The sequence below is a fragment of the Cavia porcellus genome, unplaced genomic scaffold (assembly GCF_034190915.1).
Source record: "Cavia porcellus strain 051 isolate PalLab524CR breed Dunkin Hartley unplaced genomic scaffold, mCavPor4.1 scaffold_23, whole genome shotgun sequence".
In the NCBI taxonomy this organism is placed as follows: Eukaryota; Metazoa; Chordata; class Mammalia; order Rodentia; family Caviidae; genus Cavia; species Cavia porcellus.
Genome location: NW_026947506.1, coordinates 9,616,510 through 9,639,001, shown reverse-complemented (window position 1 = coordinate 9,639,001; position 22,492 = coordinate 9,616,510). Strand labels below are relative to the sequence as shown.

The 22,492-nt window shown below is 37.4% G+C and overlaps 1 protein-coding gene across 1 annotated transcript; it reads left to right on the top strand.

Moving 5' to 3' along the window:
• Nucleotides 1-15,761: 15,761 nt before the first annotated feature.
• LOC100715017 (olfactory receptor 6C74-like) lies at nucleotides 15,762-16,712 on the top strand. Its single transcript, XM_003466119.5, has one exon. It carries the CDS (start codon nucleotides 15,774-15,776, stop codon nucleotides 16,710-16,712), a length of 939 nt encoding a protein of 312 aa, XP_003466167.3. The 5' UTR covers nucleotides 15,762-15,773.
• Nucleotides 16,713-22,492: the final 5,780 nt, after the last annotated feature.

Genomic DNA, 22,492 nt, shown 5'->3' with positions numbered 1-22,492 from the left:
GTGCCTATTCCTGAGGCATGAATTCTGCCGCCCTGGACTGCAGGCCCACCCTGAACTCAATGCCACAGTAGCCAATACACACACATATTCCCATCTCTGGGCTCGTGACAGCTCTACAAACTTAAATATCATTACTAACTTGATCCTGGGAAGCAAATATCCTGGGTACTGTTACCATAGTAATCCCTGACCCAATATATAGTCACTCATGGGTGCTCCTGTTTTAGAACTTGGCTCCCCGTTGACTCCATGAGTTCCACAACTTGGACACCAGTGACACTGCCTGAGAGAAGGGCCTGAAGACCATGCTCAATTTCAAGAGGGTTTCCTGATCACATGGAGATAAAAGAGATTGAGGGATTGGACAAAATTCAACAGATGATGACAGTCATTGCTTCTGAAGACATAACAATGCTCTTCATGGGAGAGGTTGACAGCACACATCTCGGCATACTTTGTCAACACTCATCTCAAACACCATGCTGCATAAATCCTACACTACTGTGCCTTCGGCAAGTACAAACTGGACTGGCCTTATGTTCCCACCCTACGCTGCAAAGTCTTTTCCCCATCAAAACCAGGCTCTAAGACTAGAAGAGGATAATGTTCCACTAAATGCACTAACTTCAATGCAAGACATCAAGAAACTCAATATGCCAAGAAGAAATTTTAGGACTGAAGAAAATATTCATTTCACTGCAGTTGACACAAAAGGAATGGTCATGTAAAAATCATCTAAAGAACACAAAATTGTCATTGTAGAAAGGTCAGAAAACTTAAAGAATATACAAGAAACAATGCAGTAGTGTTAGGAAAGAATTCAGTGACCCTAATTCGAAGTTTTATGGAGACTCAGTCACTAAAAAATTAAGTTCAAGAGTTGATGAATACTATGAATTAAATAAAAATAGTAATGAAGAGTGAAGAGAAAATTTTATGATGTTGGAAGGGAATATGTGGAATCAAAGACAAAATGTTTAAAAACTTTCAAGGACAGAAATCAGAAAATGTGGAGAAAGAATGCAGACAGCTTGTAAGGTTTATGACACAGCATCAAAATTGCTAGCATTGAATGTCTAAGAGTTAAGAAGTAGCAGGTGCTGTGCCACTCTGTGTCCTGGAACACGAGAGGGACAGAAATCCATTTAAAGAAAGAAATACCTAAAATTTCTGAATCTGAAGAAATGTGTAAATGTCAAGATAGAGGAAAATCAAAAACCTCCCAAACGATTAAATCAAATGAAGATTACAATAAGTTATATTCCAATTGCCAGCATACAAAAAGGAATAGAATCTTGAACCAGGAGGAGAAAAGAAATATATTACATATAAAGGACATGAATCAGGCTACCATGAGTTTTCTGAGCAGGAACCCTCCAATACACAAGGAAGTAGGATGATCTATTTAAAACGCTACAGGAAATGGACACTGCCAAACACAAAAAGTTTCAGGTTAGGCATAGTAGTCCGGGTCTGGAATCCCAAAACTCAGAAGACTGGGACAAAGAAACAAACAAAAAAAGCCCGAGTTTCAGGCTAGTCTGGAATCTACAGAAAAGCTTTTCCTAAAAAAAAAAACTAACAAGTTAGCAAATAAAGTTATCTGGCTAGCTGTACCTCAGAGATGGAGGAGAGACAAAAAAAAGTGAGGCAGTTCAGAACCACTAGCATTTATTACCTCATAAGAACTCCTGAAGAAAGGTCTTCTGACTGAAAGAAAAGGACAAGGTTAGAAATTTGAAAATATATGAACAATGAACTTACTGGTGCACTGTAAATTTAGAATATTATCATATCATAATGATGGTGTATATATGACTTATATCTATAATATGAAATTTAAATCTGAATTATGAAAGGCACTGACCACTATAATACTTAAGATATAAGCCATATAAATGATGAAACTCATAATATAAAATGTGGTAGGGATGGAGTAAAAGTTTTCAGCTTTTTTCTGTGATCAAAGTTAATTTGCCTCAAGGTACGTCAATTTACCTATAAGAGGCTCTTTTGTTGTTCTTTATAGCAGAGTCATAGTCCATTATATTAAAAAAATCTTTTTATCCTTTCCATGGTGAATGTGTATTTCGTTTGTTTCCAACATTTAGCTATTACAAATTGTGGTGCTATGAACATGCGTGGACATTGATCACCATGGTGTGATTTTTATACTTGTGAGAAAATACCCAGCAGAGGAATAATTGGGTCAAATTGGGCCTCCAATCCTAGTTTTTAGAGGAACCTGACCCCACTGACATTCTCAGTAGTTCCACCAGGCTACACTCCCTACAAAACTGAAGAAGGATTCCTTTTCCTTCAAGGTTGTAATGGGAAAATAGAAATGGAAAGGAAAGGAAAATAAAGAAAAGAAAAGAAAAGAAAAGAAAAGAAAAGAAAAGAAAAGAAAAGAAAAGAAAAGAAAAGAAAAGAGAAAAGGAAAGAAAGAAATGAAAAGGAAAAGAAAACAAATGAAAAGAAAAAATATTCAAGCATTAGGTATTGGTTGATTTCTTGATACTAGCCGTTCTTTCCAGGGTGAGGTGGAAGCTCAGTATCGTTTTAGTTTGCATATCAGAATGACCTTGATGTTATTCTTCAAGTGTTTATTTGCCATCTCTGTGTCTTCATCTGAGAAGTATGTATTCATCTCCAATGCCCACCTTTGGATTGGATATTTGAATTGCGGGGTCCTGCGTTGTTTCAGTTCTTTATATGTTCTACATACAAGCCTTTGTCTGAGGGGCAAATTCCTATAATTTTTTCCAACTCTATCAGCTGGCTGCCTTTTCACTTCCCTGGTGATTTTCTTTGTTGCACGCAAGCTCTTTAATAAGGTGAGATCTCATTTGTAGATACTTTGTAGTATTTCCCAAGCAGTCTGGGTTTCATTCATAAGTCTCTGCCTATCTCTGTGTCTTCTAGATTTCCACCTGCTTTGTCTTCCAGTAGACTTAGTGCCTCAGTTTTAATAATTGGATTTTGAACCATTCTGACTTTAGTGTCATCTCATACTCACAGTGAAATAAATCAGATGCACACGTGTAAACACTAGTTTGTCTCAGTCTGAGATACAGAAAGATCCAAAAGGTACAATGGATAATGTGAATAGGGAAGAAACTGTTTGAAAGAAATTACAACTGTAATAGGAAAGATGGAAAAGGAAAAAAAAGGAAAAACATGCACATGCAAGATGGCTAAGATAGTTATACAGATAGTATCCCTTAGTTCACTGATATTTGATGCTTGTATTTTGTTTCCTGAATAATTACTATGAGTATAACAACATGCAATATATTAATTACTGTTATCCAACTATTATCCTTTTTTGGAAATCTGTTTGATATTTCTTTTAACTTTGGTGGTTTAAAATAAAAAATTAAGTTGTTATAGGCTTAAAATATTCATAAAATAGGTTATGTAAGATTTAATGTCATCAAAAAACTATAACAGTTTCACAAAAAATTAAAAATGAAAAACCAAAGCATAGCACTATGGAAAATTACCTAATGGAAAAAGAGGGAAGGAAGGAAGGAAGGAAGGAAGGAAGGAAGGAAGGAAGGAAGGAAGGAAGAAGGAAGAAAGGGAGGAAGGAGGAACATCTCCAAAATAACCAGAAAGGATGGCACTAGTAATACTTTATGATAAATACTACCTGGAATGTAAATGGATTACATTTTTTAATTAAAATGCCAACAGTAGCTGAATGAAAACAAACACAAGTCCCAACTCTGTGCCATCTAAAAGGGGTTCATTTCACCTTGAAGTCAGACATAGGCCAAATGTGAAGTGAAAGAAAAGCAGCTATAAGTACACATAGATAAAACAGACTTTAAATCAATGAAAGTAAATTGAGAAAAAAATAATCCTATAATATTAAAGCGTTTAATCAGGAAGAAGTTATTCCTATCATAAATGTATATGCTCCCAACACTGGAACACTTAAACATATAAAGCAAATATTGAATGATTTAATGTAACAGACTATGAAATTTTGCAGTCATAAGATTAATAATGAAAGATTGGACTTTAACTACATGGTAAAGCAAAGAGGTCTCACACACACATAGAAAGCATTCCTGCCAACCGTACCAAATGCACACCCTCACAGGCATTAAGGGAAATGTTCTCCTTGCTAGGTCACTATCCAAGTCTTATAATTTTAGGAACATTGAATACTCATAAAGCGTGTTCTACGATTAGACTTGTGTGAGCCCAGAAATAATTGCATGACTGTGTGCAAATTAATGAAATTTCTGCTGAGCCACAAATGGGTGAAAGAATAAACATAAAGGGAAATTAAGACAAATCTTGTGACAAATGAAAACGAAAACATAAGCTGCTGAAATTTGTGGAGCTTAGGAGAAGGAAGGCAGAGGGAATCTATCATGGAATAAAGACTCTTGGTTTTTTTATTTGAGAAGGAGTTATTTGGCTTTTTATTTGTGTAAAAAGCATCAACATGTACTTTTGGAGCTTGTGCATTTTACAGTGTGTAATTATAATTCCATACATAAAATGATAGGTTAATAAACAAAAACATAGATGCAACTCCCACCTTCTCTGCAGACGACCTCACGGGACTGAGGTACTCTGGCCAGAGGTGCACATGTGGCCAGGCCATAACAGGGCCCTTCCCACATCCCACAGTCCAGGCCACCCATCTAAGGACCTAGGACCTCCAACCTGTGACATGTGCCTCCACAGGCCCACCTCTGCCACCAGAGATCCCTACAACTCCTGGAACTAGCATTGATCTTGATCTTTGGCTCCCACACTTACCCTGAGAACCTTGAACTGCAGTACAATAACCATGCAGTATCAAGAGTAGACTTGGGAGGAAGAACTGAGCAGGCTTCCATCAGTGAGGTGATTGCCTCTAAAAGAGGAATAGCATTTGCCAACTTCAGTGGGCACAAGGAACAACAGAGTAGCCCTGTCTAGAATTAGGGCATAGACGAGTTGCCAAGTGGGTGGGTGAGTCCATCCTCCACACAGAGATTACCATGTAGGTTGATGAGGGTGCCAACAAGGCCTCCCTAAACCTGGACAAAATAAAGGGGACATGAGAAATAAAGGGGCACCCAGAGACATAGTAGGGTCCCAGAAGAGACAAACACTTTATAGGGAGATCTGAAAACACTGAACAATCTGCAGACATAATAACAGCAGGAACGTGATTTTGATCAATATTCCTAAGCTTGTAAGCTAAGGAAGAACATAGCACATACTCAAAGGCCCTGTAGGGGGAATTAAGGTGACTAGCCCACCTCTTCATTGTGAGATCCAGCAATTGGGCAAACATCAACGTGACAGTAGGACCTCTAGATACACACTACCAACTGTTGGCACTACTGGGATTCAAGGGCCAAATATTAACCCAAAAGGGAAAAATGACATAAAGAAAAAGCAAAATGCAATCTTAAATATCCAGTCATCAGGAGCAATCACAGGAGAAATTGAGAATTCAAAAGTAATACACCAGATATCTCTGAAAAGATAGTGAGTGAAAAAAACCAACTCCATGTGGCTAAAGAGGAAACTTCAAATAGAAGTACTCTCCCTTGTAAAGGTAGAAATAACACCATTAGTAAAGGACCTGCTGAACATAGCTAAGAAGAAATAGAGGAACAAAGACAGGAGCATAGGAAAATGATTGAAACCTTGAATGAACAATATAGAAAAAAAGCACAATTCATGAAAAAAACTCAAAGACATGTCCAAGAACCAAGAAATTCTTTTGAAAGCTGGCAAAACCATTTAAAAGAAGCTGAGGACAGGATTTTGGACCTTAAAGACCGGACCACAATTAGCTTTAATGAAAGCATAGAGCTTTGAAAAATCACAAAGTAGCTTGAAATGACAATCCAGCAGCTCCAAGATAATGCCAAGAAAAATAATATAAGACTAATAGTCATTAGTGAAGATGGAGGAGCCAATGGAAAGGACATAACTAAGGTATTCACAGAACCATTAGCAAAAAATTTCCCAAATATGGGAAAAATCTGATATTGAAGTAAGTGAGGCATATAGAACACCAAACGATCACAACTAACATAAACCCATAACAAGACATATGATAATTAAGATCCAAGACATGCAGCATAAAAACAATACAAAAAGCTATTAGAGAAAAGACACAACTCACCTATCAAGGAAAGCTCATAAGAATCATGGCAGACTTTTCAGCACAAACCCTCAAGTCAAGATAAGCTCAGAGTGAGGTACTTCAAGTCCTAAAAGAAAACAAATTTCAACACAGGCTGATGTACCCAGAAAAAGTAACTTTAAACTTAATTGACAAACACGATATTTCCATGACAAAGAACAACTGAAGAAATTCACATCAAAGAATCACTAGAAAGATGTTGAAAGACATACTAAATAGAGATAAAAATGGCCACAATCTCCAGAACAATAATAGAAAGAAACCATCAGATACGACAAGCAATGAAACAATGGGGAAAAGCAGAAAGCAAACAATTAGAACATAATGTGGCAAAGTCAAGTCAGTCCATATAAGTTATATACATAAATGTAAATGGCCTCGATTCACCTATCAAAAGAAAGAGATTGACAGAATGGATAAAGAAACAGGATCCCACAATTTGCTGTATACAAGAAACACACCTGACCCAAAAGGTAATTCCTACATTAAAAGTCAAATGATGGAAAACAGTATTCCATCCAACAGGAACCCATAAAAAAGCAGGGGTAACTATTCCATTTGCAGACAATGTGAACATCAAACCTAAAACGATTAAAAGAGATAAAGAAAGTCACTACATACTCGTTAGTGGAAAACTTCAAGAGGAAGAACTAACAATTTTAAATACATATGCACGAAATACTGGAGCACCTAACTACATAAGACAGATACTAAGGGGTATTGAAAACCAAATACACAGGAACACAATTATAACATGGGACCTTAACAGCCCATTGTCACAAAGTGATACAACAGCTAGATAGAAAGTCAGCAAAGAAATAATAGAACCTGTGAGCAATTGGACTTAGTAGATGTCTACAGAGTGTTCCACCCAACCACATCAGCATACTCATTCTTCTAAGCTGTCATGCAGCACTCTACAAAATAGACCACATATTATATCCCATAACACATAATTCATGAAATGCAAAAATATTGAAATTATCCCATGCATAATGTATGACCATAGTGCACTGACATAGGAAATTAATGCTAAAAGAAATTGCAAAACCTGCATAAATACATGGAAATTAAATGATCAGCTTCTGAAAGAGTAGGCCACACATGAAATTAAAGAAGAAGTAAATCAATATCTACAACTCAATGGAAATACAGAAACAAAATACTGCAATCTGTGGTATGTAATCAATGTGGACTTATATGGGAAATATATAGCAGTAAATTGTAATATCAAGTAAACAGGATGAGCACAAATAAACAATCTAATCCTTCATCTCAAGCTTCTTGAAACATAAGAGCATGTTAAACCCAAAAATTATATAAGAGAGGAAATTGTAAAGATTAGAGCAGAAATCAATGCAATTGACATTTTAAAACGTACAAAGAATTAGTGAATCAAAAAGTTTTTTTTTTGAGAGCATAAGCAAAATTGACAAACCTCAAGCTACCATTTTAAAGAAAAAACCAAAGTTCATGCCATAAGGACTGAAAAGGCCGAAATTACTACCGATTGCATAGAAATTCAAAGGATCATGGATCCTCCTTTGAAAATCTCTACTCACAAAGATTAGAAAACACAGAAGAAATGCACAGATTTCTAGAAATAGATGAACTACAAAAGCTCAACCAAGAAGATGTAGCAATTTGAATAACACAATATCAGCTATTGAAGTTGAAAGCATAATTAAAAACTTACCAACAAAGAAAAGCCCAGGTCCAGAAGGATTCACAGCTGAATTCTACAATAAATTTAGAGAAGATTCGAGGCCAATACTCCTTAAACTCTTCAATGAAATTGAAAAGGAAGCAATCGTCCCTAAATCATTCCTGGAGGCAAGTATCACTTTCATACCAAAATCAGAAAAACACACAACCAAAATGGAACTATAGGCCAATCTTACTAACGAACATTGAGGGCAAAGCTTCTTAATAAAATGCTGTCAAATGGAATGCAGCAAATCACCCAGAAGATTGTACATCATTACCAAGTGGGATTGATTCCAGGAATGCATGGATGGTTTAACATACGCAAATCAATAAAAGCAATACACCACATCAACACAGCCTCCCAAAAAACCAAAAACACATGATCTTCCCAAGACTCAGGAAAAGCTTTTGATAATAACCAACACAAGTTCGTGATAAAAACCCTTCAGAAAGTTAGAACACATGATGTCTACCTTAATCTCATAAAAGCTGTCTATGACAAACCAAAAGCAAACATTATATTAAATGGACAAAAACTGAAAGCTTTCACACTAAAATCAACAACAAGATAAAGATGTCCACTATTACCACTGTTTATACATAGTTCTGGAAATATTGCAGGGCAATCAGACAAGAGATAGAAATAAAATGAATAAAGACGGGACAGGAAGAATGTAACCTATCATTCTTTGCAGATGACATGATACAGAAGACAAAAAAAGAACTCCATTAAAAAGTACTAGAGGAAATAAAGAATTTAGCAGTGTAGCTGGATATCAAGTCAAAATTTATAGCATTCCTGTACAAAAACAAAACCACAACTATTTGTAGTCTCACTGTTTGAATGTTCACTTTGTATGCTTTGATCCTGTCACCTAAATCACCATTTCAAAGAAAATAGTGTGTAATCCATTAACTGGTGATATCTTATTGTTTTTTTTTCTGTAGTTCTCTATTCATTTTACCATTACACTGTTTTGTTTTCTTCTGTTTTTTCCCTCTATTTACTTTTAAATAAAAAAAAAATTTAAAAAACTCACTGATACAAAAATTGAGGTAACATCATGTTTCAAAATAACATTTATGAATAAAATACTTAAGAATCAATCTAATCAAGAAGGTAAAACACCTATATGCTGAAAATTATGCTATGCTAAAAAAGGAAATTGCAGAGCATATTAGAAAATGGAAGGATATTCATTCATCTTGCCTACGATGAACCAACATTGTGAAAATCGCCATACTCCCAAAACGGATATACAGATTTAATGCAATCCGAATTAAAATTCCATTGACACACATCAGAGATATAGAGAAAACATTCTTAAATTTCACTTGGAAACAGAAGAAACCTATAATACCAAAGGCAATTTTGGGCAACAAACTCATGATAGGAAACATCTCAATTCTGGAGTTGAAACTATGCTACAAAGCCACAGTGATAAAATCAACATGGTACTGGCAAATAAATAGACCTGAGGACCAAGGGAACAGATTTGAAGGTTTAAACACAACTACAAAGACATTCAGCTCCCTGACATCTACAAAGGGCTAAACATGTTCACTGGAAGAACGATAGCCTCTTTAATGACTAAAATGTTGGAAAAATTGGATTTCCACATGCAAAAGACAGAAATTAGACTCATGTATATCACCATGCACAAAACTAAAGTATAAATGGATCAAAGATTTAAGTATTAAAACAGAAACATTAAATCTACAGGAAGACAAGTTAGGTAAAACTCTTGGACACATAGGGGTAGGCAGGGAATTCATGAAAAAATGCAAACTGCTCAAGAAACACTTCAAAGTATCAAAAACTGAGATCTCATATTATTGAAATGTTTCTTCACTTCAAAAGAAATCAACAGAGTGAAAAGAAAACTCACAGAATGGGAAAGAATTACAGCCAGCAAATCTTCAGACAAAAGATTTATATCCAGAGCATATAAAGAATGGAAGAACATCAAGACCCCTAAATCTAACCATCCTCTCCAAAAATGAGTGTTTGAGATGAACACACACTTCTCAGAGGAAGATATACAAATGGAAAAGAAATACATGAGGAATGTTCACCATCACTGGTCATTCGGGATATGCAAATTTAAAAACAGGGAAAATTTCATCTCACTCCAGAAACAATAGCTTCCATCAAGAAAACAACCAATCCAGCTTATTGGGACCATAGCTCGGCTCTGGCCAGGAAACCTTGTGCCTTCCAGGTATAATGGAACAGCTCAGTGTGTCTGGGGTGCCAGCATCAGCCTCCGTGTTCCCAGCTCTGCTTGGCAGAGTGTGGAGCTCTAAGTAAGCAAACAGGAACCACCAATTCCAGAGGCTGGGCTTGAACTGGCCTACTACACCACCAGTGACCCTCTATTAATCCAGGGAACTGGGTGCCAGAATCTCAGGTGCTAAGGGCATAGAAGAGGATTTCTAACAGACCCTGAGGAAGCCTTAGAATAACACTCAATACACTTGAAACACAGAAATATAGGAAAATGACAAAATGAAAGACAACATTAAAATCTCAAGTTTCCAGCCCATCCAAAGAAACCTTAGGAGCGATGTACATAGAAGAAAAAAAATGACATACTCCTAAAATATCGAACATAATAGCAATTGAAATAAACAAGCCACTCTGAGAAGCTTTAAAGGAATTCAAACTAGAAATAATCTCCCAGGTAAAAGAAGAAATGATAAAAGAAATGCAAGAGATGCTGAATATATCTAAAGAAGACATAGTTTAAAAATTGGAGAAACAAAACAATAAGATAGAATCCCTAAATGAGCAATATAAGAAACAAACAGAATACATAAAGCAGATGCACAGACATATACAGGAAATCAAAAATTACACTGAAAGCTGTAAAAATCGCCTCAATGAAAGGAAAGATAGAATTTCAGACCTTGAAGACAAGATTGCAGCTAGTGAACAGGAAAGGAAAGATCTTTTAAAAATACCAAAGAATCAGGAAATAACAATTCAACAACTGCAAGATGATGCAATGAAAAACAACATAACATTGATAGGGATTAATGAAAAAGAAGGGGACGACATAAAGGATGTTAAGAGGATATTTAGAGAAGTAATAGCTGAAAATTTCCCAAGCGTGAGATCAGAAACCAACATCAGGATCAGTGAAACATATAAAACTCCAAATAGTCATAACTGAAATAGAATTACACCCAGACATATAATAATCACTATCCCAGAAATCCAACATAAAATAGAATATTAAAAGCTCATAGAGAAAAGACAGATCACTTATAAAGGAAAACTTATCAGATTCGCAGCAGACTTCTCAGCACAAACAATAAAGTCAAGAAGAACTTGGACTGAAATATTCCAGATCCTAAAGGAAAATGATTTCCAACCTAGACTGATGTACCCTGAACAACTGTCCTTCAAAATCGATGGCGAAATAAGATACTTCCATGACAAAGAACAGCTGAAGAAATTCATGATCACCAAGCCAACCCTGCAAAAAATATTGAAAGACAGTTTAGATACACTTAGGGAAAAAACCACGAAGCAAAGCAGATATTTAAACAGAACAGAAAGATAAAGATGCAGCAGCAAATAGTTAACAAGTCAAAAATAAACCAACATATAACAGTTATAACCATTAATTTAAATGGTCTCAATGCACCAATGAAAAGAAACAGACCGCAGAATGGATCAAGAAACAAAATCCAACCATATACTGTCTACAAGAAACCCATCTAATCAAAAAGGATATTCACAGACTGAAAATCAAAGAATGGAAAACAATACTACATGCAACAAGAACCCAAAAAAAAGCAGGAGTAGCCATTCTGTTTGCAGAAAATGGGAACTTTAAACCAATAATGATCAGAAGAAATAAAGAAGGTCACTACACACTTGTTAGGGGAAAACTTCAAGAGGAAGAGATAAATATCTTAAATATACATGCACCAAGTTCCAGAACACCCAAAATTATAAAACAAGTATTAACAGAAATAAAAAATCAAATTATCAGGAACACAATTGTAACAGGAGATCTTAACACACCATTGACACCAAGGGACAGATCAACCAGACAGAAAATCAGCAAATAAAAAGCAGAACTGAATCACACATGTGAATGAATACCACAATGATATATGTGCACCTCCGTTTATAGCAGCACAGTTTGTAATAGCCAGATTTTGGAAGTAACCTTAGTGTCCATCCACTGAGGAATGGATAAAAAAGTAGTAGCACTTTTATACAATGGAGTACTACTCAGCTGTAAAGAAGGATCACATTGAGATATTCATAAATGAATGGATGCAGCTTGAGACCATACTCAGTCTCACTCTTTGAATGTCCACTTTGTATGCTTTAATCCTGTAACTGGAACAACTATTTCTAACTTGACAATATGTAATCCATTAACTAGTGATTTCTTACTTTTTTTTGAAATTGTGTATTACTTATACCTTTATGCTTTATTGTTTTGTTTTTTTCCTTTGCAGAAAATAACAAATAACAAATGTTGGCAAGGCTGCAGGGGGAAAAGGAACACTGCTCCACTGTTGGGGGGAAGGTAGTCTTGGTGCAGCACTGTGGAAATTAGTATGCAGATTCTCAGAAGACTAGGATTGGAAGTTCCACTCACTTGAGCTATTCCACTTCTGGACATTTTCCCAGAAAACCTGAAAAGGTCATGTAACAGTTACATATGTACACCTATGTTCATAGCAACACAATTTTTAATAGCTAAATCTTGGAAACAACTAATATTCCCATCAACCACAGAGTCAATGAGAAAAATATGGTATTTTTATACAATGGACTATTACTCAGCTATAAATAAAGATGATCTTGAGGCCTTCACAGGTAAACGGAGGCAACTTGAGACTATCCTCATAAGTGAAATATGTAAGAATCATATTTATAAATATCACATTTTGTCTCTAGTGTAAAATGTAATAAGAAATGTAGGCATACAAAACCCAAAATGTATATTTTTATGATAAAAAAAGAGAGGAAATGGAAGTACTCCAAAGGATATAACTGAATGTATGTTTAAGTGTGTAAGATAGATAATCATACTACTAAGTTCTGTTGGATTGTGGAAGAGAAGTGTTTGCAGTCTCACTGGTTGAATGTTCACTTTGTATGCTTTAATTTTGTACCTTGAACATCTATTTCTGAGATGACAGTATGTAATTTACCAACTAGTGATTTTTTAGTGTTAATTTTTTGGAATTCTGTAATGTTGCTATAATTTTTTCTATTTTACTTTGTTTTCTCTTTAAATAAAATTATTTTTATAAGCATAACATTTTAATTATATAAAAAGCATTTCTGTTGTTAAAGGGTGATTCTATTGACCTGTTTATTTTGGGACTGTACTCATTTGATGACTTTGGGCATTCTGGCCAGATTTGCCAGTCCACAGTCTCACACAGCACCCTAAAGATAACTGAGACTGAGGGAAGACATTACCACATGCAGTGAGGTGGCCCTTAAGATCATTTCTACCCACATTTTCCATTTCCTATATCGAACCAAGCAGTGACCCTTGGGAATCTGCTGCACATTTGATTCCAACTTGCTTCCCTGGGCCTCCTCTAATGAAGTCTGGGTGCCAGGGGTTTGTCCATGTGGACCTACCTGACCTCACTGGAGATGGCAAGAAGTCCTGAGGTCACACAGTGCAAAGAGATTAAAGCACAGTTTCATTTATGACTGCAGCAATCCCACCTGTGCACAAAGATGGGCTACATGTAGGCGGCTGGAAAGTGGCCCTGTGAACAGGAAACCTGACCTGGGTTTTCTTTTTCTCCTGAGTTTGCTTTTCTTTTTTTGGAGGATGGGTGAACCAGCAACTCAGCTTGATATTCACGGTGAAGTATGCCATCACGTTCCATGAGATGAATATGTCACACAGGTGAGCAGAAGTATTTTCAGGATATCTATATGGTTACAGTGCAAATGCTAGAATGAGTATGAGTGTTTTGTACTGTACTCATGGTCTAGCCACATTTAAAAGCCTTGAGACAGGAGAAACTATGAATCTCAGTCCTCCAGAGCTTATAAATCTGTCTCCTTTATTAATAGTCACCCTTTAGAATTTTCCATTTGATTTCACTTAAGAATATCTTCTTTTCCCTTTTTTTAGTCTATGAGAAATTTTCTGGCTTGTTAGAAGAAAAAACAAGCACAGAACGAAAAACTTCATTGCTGGGAACTACTTTTTCATGAGTACTTGATGTTGGATTGATTTGTAACTTACTGAGCCAAAGTTTAAACCGGAGACTAATTATTTTTAAGCTAGAAATGTGGATCATGCACAAAAACACCAATTTGAACAAATCAAAGAATTAAATAGAGCAACATTTAATTTGATGACTGATTCACTAAAGCAATTATTTTCAGCAGATGCTATGACCACTTCCCCTAGATGAAACACAAATTCATCTGCTTTCAAGCCAGATCATGGATTAAAAGTCAGTGTTTTTCTGTTTACTGCAAGGAGCATCCAGGTGTGATTCCAGCCACCCAGAAACCTGCAGGGTAATAATGATGCCCGCAGAGGGGCGAATGCTGAAGGCAGAGCAGCAGGAAGCTCTGCTGTTGTGCTGAGTGGGAGGAATGAGGGTGATAACCATGTGCCCCTGAAGTTTGTTCACTGAGCCTTGACAATGAAGTCATGGGGCAATTCCTCCCTGTGTTTACATGTAGTTTCTCTTTGAACCACGACTGGGTAGCTTTGAGATACTTCCGTGAGTTTCCTGCTCATCTAGGGTCTTAGGTAAAGAACTCGAGGAATGGATGTCAGGAAAATAAATGGATTGAAATCTGGTGAGAGGCACACTCTTTTTATGTTGTCTGTATCCAGCATGCGGAGCTCTGCCTAGGTGGGCTTCCTGGACTGCGTGTCTTATTAGAAGGTAGAACACACTTTGCCTTTTACTCTTATCACTGGGCTGGTCCTGCAGCTTTCCTGGTTATCTTTCTGTGGTCCCAGAGTCGTTCCTCCTATATTTGTTGAGCTTGGCTCACTGATCGATCTATCCTGTTGTGACCCAGATCTACAAAGATGCTGACTTTTGGCCTGACTTTATTTATCCTGTGTATTTCCCTCCTCATAACCATCACTATGTGCAAAACCACAGTGGTAACATTGTGCCTCCCCTACAAGCCAAGGAGCAGCAGCCTCAGTCTACATTGGCTCCTCTCACCTCTCTGTGGTGGGAACTTCCACTGTACACTGTTCTCTGTTAAGTGTATTCCTTTAGTTGTGTATATTCTCTTCAGAAAATGCTGGTTTGCATTTTGCTTTCTGTACCTTATGCAGTGTTAGTAAAAGATACCAGATACTGTTTTCCAGAAAGTAAATCATACATAAAAATTAGTTTCAAAAATTGCCAAACAAGAACAGAAAAGCAGAATCAAGAAAGTTCAACATCTACATTTTAACAAAGCAACATTTCAAAATAATCATAAAATATTTACATGTAGAACATTGTTCTTCACTAACAGAAGTACTTCCAAGTAGTGATTTAGATTTGGTTTTAGACAGAGATCAATCTTTACATTTTCATAATAATCTTTTTAGACATGTTTGCAGTATGTAATCTTTATATTTACTGGGGGAAAATTATACAAGTGCATAATGCATCTAATTCTTCAATTTTGGCACCTTCCCTGATCCTCCTTGACTCCTTCTGCCAACTCTTCTTCCCTGTCCATCTTCAAAAGGCTTATTTCCTTCTTATCTTCAACTGTTTTTACCTCATTTCTTTTCCTTTCACTTCCCCCTCTGTCACACCCTCCCATTCTCACTGGAAAAATGTTGCCTTTGACTTTTCTCCATTTTTATATTTCTGCACTCTCAACAGATAAAGAGGGCTGATTACAGACAGACAAAGAAAGGTAAAGATGGAGATAAGGAATGGGACAGCTGTCCAGGAGTTCATCCTGGAGGGCTTCCCTGCAGTCCAGCACCTGGGCAAGGTCCTCTTCCTGCTGCACCTGCTGGCCTACCTGGCCTCTGTCACGGGGAACTCTCTCATCATCACCATCATCTGGGCTGACCGCCGCCTCCACACCCCTATGTACTTCTTCCTCAGCAATTTCTCCTTCTGTGAATGTAGTTTCATCACCACGGTTATCCCAAAACTCCTGACCATCTTTCTGTCTGGAAGACAAACAATTTCCTTTGCTGCCTGCTTCACACAAGCATTTGCTTTCCTTTTCCTGGGTGCAAGTGGTTTTTTCCTGATGGGTGTGATGTCCCTGGATCGCTACCTGGCCATCTGCAAACCTTTGCACTACCCCACCATCATGAGCCCAAGGACGTGTATCCTGCTGGTCACTGCCTGTTTCTCTTTGGGATTTCTGCTTATGGTGATTCCGGTCATAAAGCTGTCCCAGCTGTCCTTCTGTGGCCCCAATGTCATCCCTCACTTCTTCTGTGATTTGGGACCCTTGACAAGGCTCTCCTGTCCTGAAAGCAGATCTATTGAAGCACTGTTCTACAACCTTGTCTCTTTTCTCCTTTTCACATCCTTCCTTATGACTGTCATCGCCTACAGCAACATAGTGATCACAATCCTGCAGCTCCCTTCAGCCAAGGAGCGGCAGAGAGCCTTCTCCACATGCTCGTCTCACCTCATTGTCCTCTCTGTGATGTATGGCAGCTGCGTCTTCATCTATGTAAAACCAAAGAGAAGGAGCAGGCTGGACAGCAACCGAGTGGCTGCTCTAGTGAACACGGTGGTGACCCCGCTGCTGAACCCCGTCATCTACACCCTGCGCAACAAGCAGGTACACCAGGCACTGAAGGACGCTCTGTCCAAGGTCAAGTTGCAGAAATAAAATCATATTTTACTGGAAGGGTTCACCTTCTATTACACTGAGTCCAACTATTATCTGTTTCTTGGATCATACACTTTGAAATGATGTCCTTTTTTTTAGGTTGTGTTTGCTAATTCACGAATCATCCTTAATGTATCCAAAAACTCAGTTTGTTAGCACTCATCATTTCATATTATGATAAAAATGTTTTGCAGAAACATTTCCGCAATTTGAAAGTAATCAAATTCAACACATTTAATAAAAGGTCTAATATACACAATATTTGATACGTTGCATTTCACGACCAAAAGTTTGTGTGTTATATATGTGCCTGTGGTGAAAACATGGAATGGAGAAGACCTGCATGCACACTGAGAATAGCAGGGAGCTCCAAAGAAGATGTAACTGTCAGCTTTTGGAATTCAACTGGGCGTCCTCTAGTGCATTCCTTAAAATGGTTCAGTACAATTGTTTTAAATGTTGCATGTTTTAAAAGTTGCATATTTGTTATACAAATACAAATTTTTACAAGTCCACCTCCACTTTGATGGAAACATATGATGTGTGCAGGTGAAATTGGTCTGCCAAACTGGACAGAAATTGAAATAAACACATAAGACAATTGGAAAGGAATGAGATTCATAAGAAGGAATTGAATATTGTTCATTGTTTCTCTGCCACAGAAGTTAAGATAGATGAAGTCAGAATTGGAAAGAGAGCTAATTGGGCTTGTAAGGTCTCTCCAAAGGGATCTGCGAGCAAGTCTCTACATCAGTGGAATGAGAGGCCTGGATGTGATCATTTCCAGTGTCATTTCAGGCTGATATGAAATAATGCTCTCGATTGACACAAGCACAGTATGAATATGCCTGATAGAAAAATGGGGTGTCTCTAAGGAAAAGTCCTGTTACAGTTGCGACTGCTCTTATTTATTAAAGAGTATGCTACAAAATGTAGAACTTGAGACAAAATTCTGGCACAAGACCTTGTTTGGTATAGGTCGTTGAAGGCATCTATGTCATTTGGTTTTGTGGCATTGTTCTGTGAGTGTGGGAATCATGAATGGCTGTGTTGCGGAGATCAAGGGAACATATATGCAAGATAATTTGAGGAACAGATGACTTAGCTAACATAATATGTATTTTATATACACTGATTGTATTTGGAGATACCCATAAAACATTACGTAAGTTTGCATTTTCCCCTCTAATTGGGGTATTTCTTTTGCTAACATAATTTCCCCACTAGAGATTTTCTTTGCCCAAATGAACATTGAAATGTGTGGTCACTGCTTCTTTGAGTTCCTTAAAATTTGAAATTTTAATGACAGTTATTAGAAATCTGGCTTGGAATAAATGGATAAACTATAGTTTTAAAGACATACATTGTTTAAAAATGATTGCTTCTATGTCACTAACACAACTCTTTCTACAATGTGATATACCACAGGTACACTACAATTTGTTTATCCATAACTCTGGTGATGGACTTTTGAGCAGTTCCCATCTTGGCAGTATGATTAGTACTGTTGTGTTCATGTATTTGCTTGAATACTTACACTTAATTCTACTGGTTAGGAAAGAGAATGTACTGGAGGAAGTCAAAAGAAATCACTCAAAGGGAAGGAGGTTTCCATTGCAGTAATAGAAAGAAAGTTAGATTTTAGTTGGAACTGTGAATTGTACAGCCGTGTATATGTTTGTGCATGCAGATGCTTGAGTATCAGTTTTAATTCCTTCATAACTAAAAAAAGCTTTAGTTCTTTTGTAAACTAGAACTGAAACTGTGATGGGAGGCTTGGGCAGCACCTAACTGGAGGTTGAGTGATCGCCTCTTGGCTGATGAAAATGTTTTGTAACGAGACAAAGGCAGTCATTGTACACATTGAATGCACTGCATGCTACTGAGTTGCTCACTTTGTAATGATTAATTCTATAGGTGTGCTGATTTCAAATAGAAAAACACATATTCCATAAAATTTTACACATTGTTGAAAGTTTTACAATAAAAAAATGAGAGCCCCTCTTAACCAGGGCTGCTGACCCGGAGATATGAGCCCTCATGATCCACCACGCCCTCTGCTATTATAAAATAAAACAAAAATGAACAGGAATAGAGAAACAAAATAACTCTTCAGGAGCTCAAGAATTAATTTGAGAATTAGCATCAGTGCCGAAGAGCAGAATCAGCTGGAGAATGTCTGTACAGGAAGACCTTGTTAGCTTGGCATAGCTGAGGTAGAGGGAAATGGGTCAGAACAAAGAAAGACTTTGAGGCTTTTGGTGTTAGCTGTGAAGCAGGAGAAACTGTATTCCTCCGTGAGTTATCTGCTAAGGACACCAGCTCCCATTGTCTCTGAGGGAACCTATGATCGTTTCTTCGAGGGACACCTGAGATGAGATATGACTACGTGTGCCCTCCAGGAACCTGCTGCTGTACCAGTCTCTGTGTCCCAAAATTCCACCTCTTCCCATCTGTAGATCCACCTGACCTTCAAGCATTGGCTGACCTAGGATTGCTCATACTGCAAACCCAGCTCTTTGGGTCACATACACTGAAGCCACAGTAGAGTACAGTAACTTGATCCAGATGCTAGAGCCAGAATTTGTCTCTTGACAGGGTTTCCCTATCAAGACTTCAGCTCAGCTCCCACTGAGAAATACTCTATATTACGAACCTGGCTCTGAGGTTGCAGTGCACAAGCATGCCTCCAAGGCTAGAGTCACTGCCATCATGACCAAGCTCATGCCCGGGATTCTGGTCTCATGTGTATTCAATCTTGGGACCACAGCTCAGCTGCCATGGACAGCCGGACCCACTGTGACCTCAAAGCCACAGTAACCAGTACACACCCAGGTTCCCATCTCCAGCCTCCTGGATGCTTCAGAAACTGAATCCCATTACAGACCTGGTCTTGGCATATCAGTATCCTGGATCCTGTCACCATCATAACCCTTACCCCACAGCTGTAGCCACCCCATGTATGTCCCTGCTTTAGACCTTTGCTCCCTGGTGACACCATGAGTTCCCCACCTCAGACACCAGTGCCACTGCCACAGAGAAGGGCCTGCACATCATACCCAATGTCAACAGGGTTTCCTGGGCCATGACTTACAAGACAGCCTGGGCTCTAAAGAAAGAATTTTTCTCAAAAACAAGGAAGGAAAAAGAAAAAAACAAGGAAGCAAGCAACAAACAACTAAGCAAAGTCATCTAGCTAGCCATCTGTCAGAAATGGCGGAGAAACAACAAATTCTGAGGTGGTTCAAAACAATTAGAATTTATTAGCTTATAAGAAGTGCTGAAGGAAGTTCTTCTGTCTGAAAGAATAGTACGCTAATTAGAAATATGAAAAAATGAAAGAATGAACTTACTGGTGCACAGTAAATTTAGAATACTATCATACAGTGTGTATTTAAAACATTTAATATGAAGATAAAATTTGAATTATGAAAGGAAATAACTGCTACAACATCACAAAGTGCAAACCCTATAATGATGAAAATCAATACAAAATGTGGCAGGGATAGAGTAAAAGTTTTCGATTTTTTATGTGATCATGTTAAGTTGTCTCAAGTTGCATCAATTGACCTATAATAGTCTCAAGTTTATGTTTGTTTATGGCTGAGTAGTGCTCCATTATATAAAGTGACACATCTTTTTATACATTCCCAGCTTGATGTTTTTAATTGTTCTGGGGACATACCCAGGAGAGTCACAATTAGTTGAATGGAGTCTCCAATCTAGTTTTTGAGGTGGCTGCACACTGAATTCCGCAGTGGTGGCATCACGCTAAACTTTCTTCAAGAATGCAAAAGGGCTCTTTTTTACCCAAAGTCATCAAGCATTTTTTATTGGTTGATATCTTTGTGATAGCCATTATTTCTGGAGTGATATGAAATGTTAGTGTTGATGGAATTTGCATTTCTTGAATGATCAAAGGTGTTGAGCATTGTTTCATATTTTTTGGTCATTTGTATTTTTTATCTGAGAACTGTGTATTCGTCTCAAATGTCTACTTTTAGATTGGATATTGAATTTTGATTGCCTTGGTGGTTTCAATATTTATACACTCTAGATATAAATCCTTTATTTGATTGACAACTGGTTATAATTTTTTCCAACTCTGTGGGCTGCCTTTTCATTGTGTAGTTTATTTCCTTTGTTGTGCACAAACTTAAATAAAGTGAGATCTCCTCGGGTGATTCTTTCTGGTATTTCCTGTGAAGTCTGGATTTTGTTCATGAAATCTCTGCCTATGCCTATGTCTTCAACATTTGTACCTATTTTCTCTTCGAGTAGATTTAGTGTTTCTGTTGTCATATTTAAATGGTTGATTCCATACTCATGAATGAAATAAACCTGATCCACATGCGAAAATATTGAATTGTCTCATTGTGAGAAAGCATACACAAGATCCAAAATGTACAAAGGATAATGTAAATAGGCAAGAAACTGTCCAAAAGGAAAGAAAGACTGTAATGGGAGAAATGCAAAATGATGGGAAGGAAAAGAAAAAGTATGCATAAATATACATTACAGAATATATGGACATTTGTTTTACCCATGCCTCTAGTAAATGGTCTAAGAAATCAGAGGAGTTTTCATCTTTCTGCTGTTAATATCTGACTATTTACAATAACTACAGGGCTTCATTTTTGTCCTTCTTGGTTATTCAAGGACACCTGCTGGAAAACATCTCCTCTTCCAATCTCCTGTCTGCTGTCAGAACAGCACAGTCCTTGAGTGGGAACTGTTTGTGCTCCTGTGGGAATTGGTTTTTCTCCTGCCTGTTTACCTTCAGTATATCTAAAATTAATAATATGATATTCACACCCAAATATAGTAGTGTGACAGAAATATTAAAACCAAACATTCTGATGCCCTGTTAAAACACAATGTGTTGACCCACCCCACCACACAGATTATGAGACTCCAACTTGACAGATCAGATAAGCTGCACTTTTGAGGTGCTCTGATCTGGCTCAGTCTGACAGCATTTAACTGGACTGCATGTACACTCTGACATATTAACATATTCTGTTTAAGGACTGTCCAGCTAGAGTGAAGTACATGTTTAATTTCAACCACCTCGCCAGCTCCAGATCACTCCCTAGTTTTTCCTGCCTTATATTAAACCATTCCAATGGAAGTAAATCTACCTGTAACAAGTCTGCTTCACAACATATGAACTGATACAAACCGATTTGCTTCTGGCATTTACTTTCTGCTTAGAATTTGATAAAAACAAAACCCAAAATTGAATCAAGCATGGTGAGTTGCACTTGGCCACACCAGCCTGCTAGAGTAACAATCAGTAGCCTTCCAGCTCCTGAGGCAAAAGGCTTTCCTTTCAGTTCAGTCCTGGGATTTTAAAACAATAGCAACTTGTGATGCTGCTTGTCTCTCACTAGAAGTCAATGTTTGAATTAAGATTAGCACTACATCATTCCAGCCTCAGTTGTAAGCCTGAGTGAATCTTAAGAGCTCAATGCACTCATCACAGTCATCTGAAAATTATCCTAGGTGTAGCTTGATCTGCTTTAAGCCACAGAAAAAACAAGCAGACAAATATGGGTAATCTCCTATGGATTAGAATTATACTTGAAGCATACAAAAGAATTATTCCTTAAAATTTTTTGAATATAAGACAGTCCTGACTATTTTCTGTCTTTTTAACAGTATAATCCTAACAGTAGAAGAGCACCATAATTAATATTTACTTTGTGTTCCATTTTGGCTCTAGAGCAGAAGCAGACCATGTGCTTGTGCTGAAAAATACCAAACAGCTGATTTTCAGC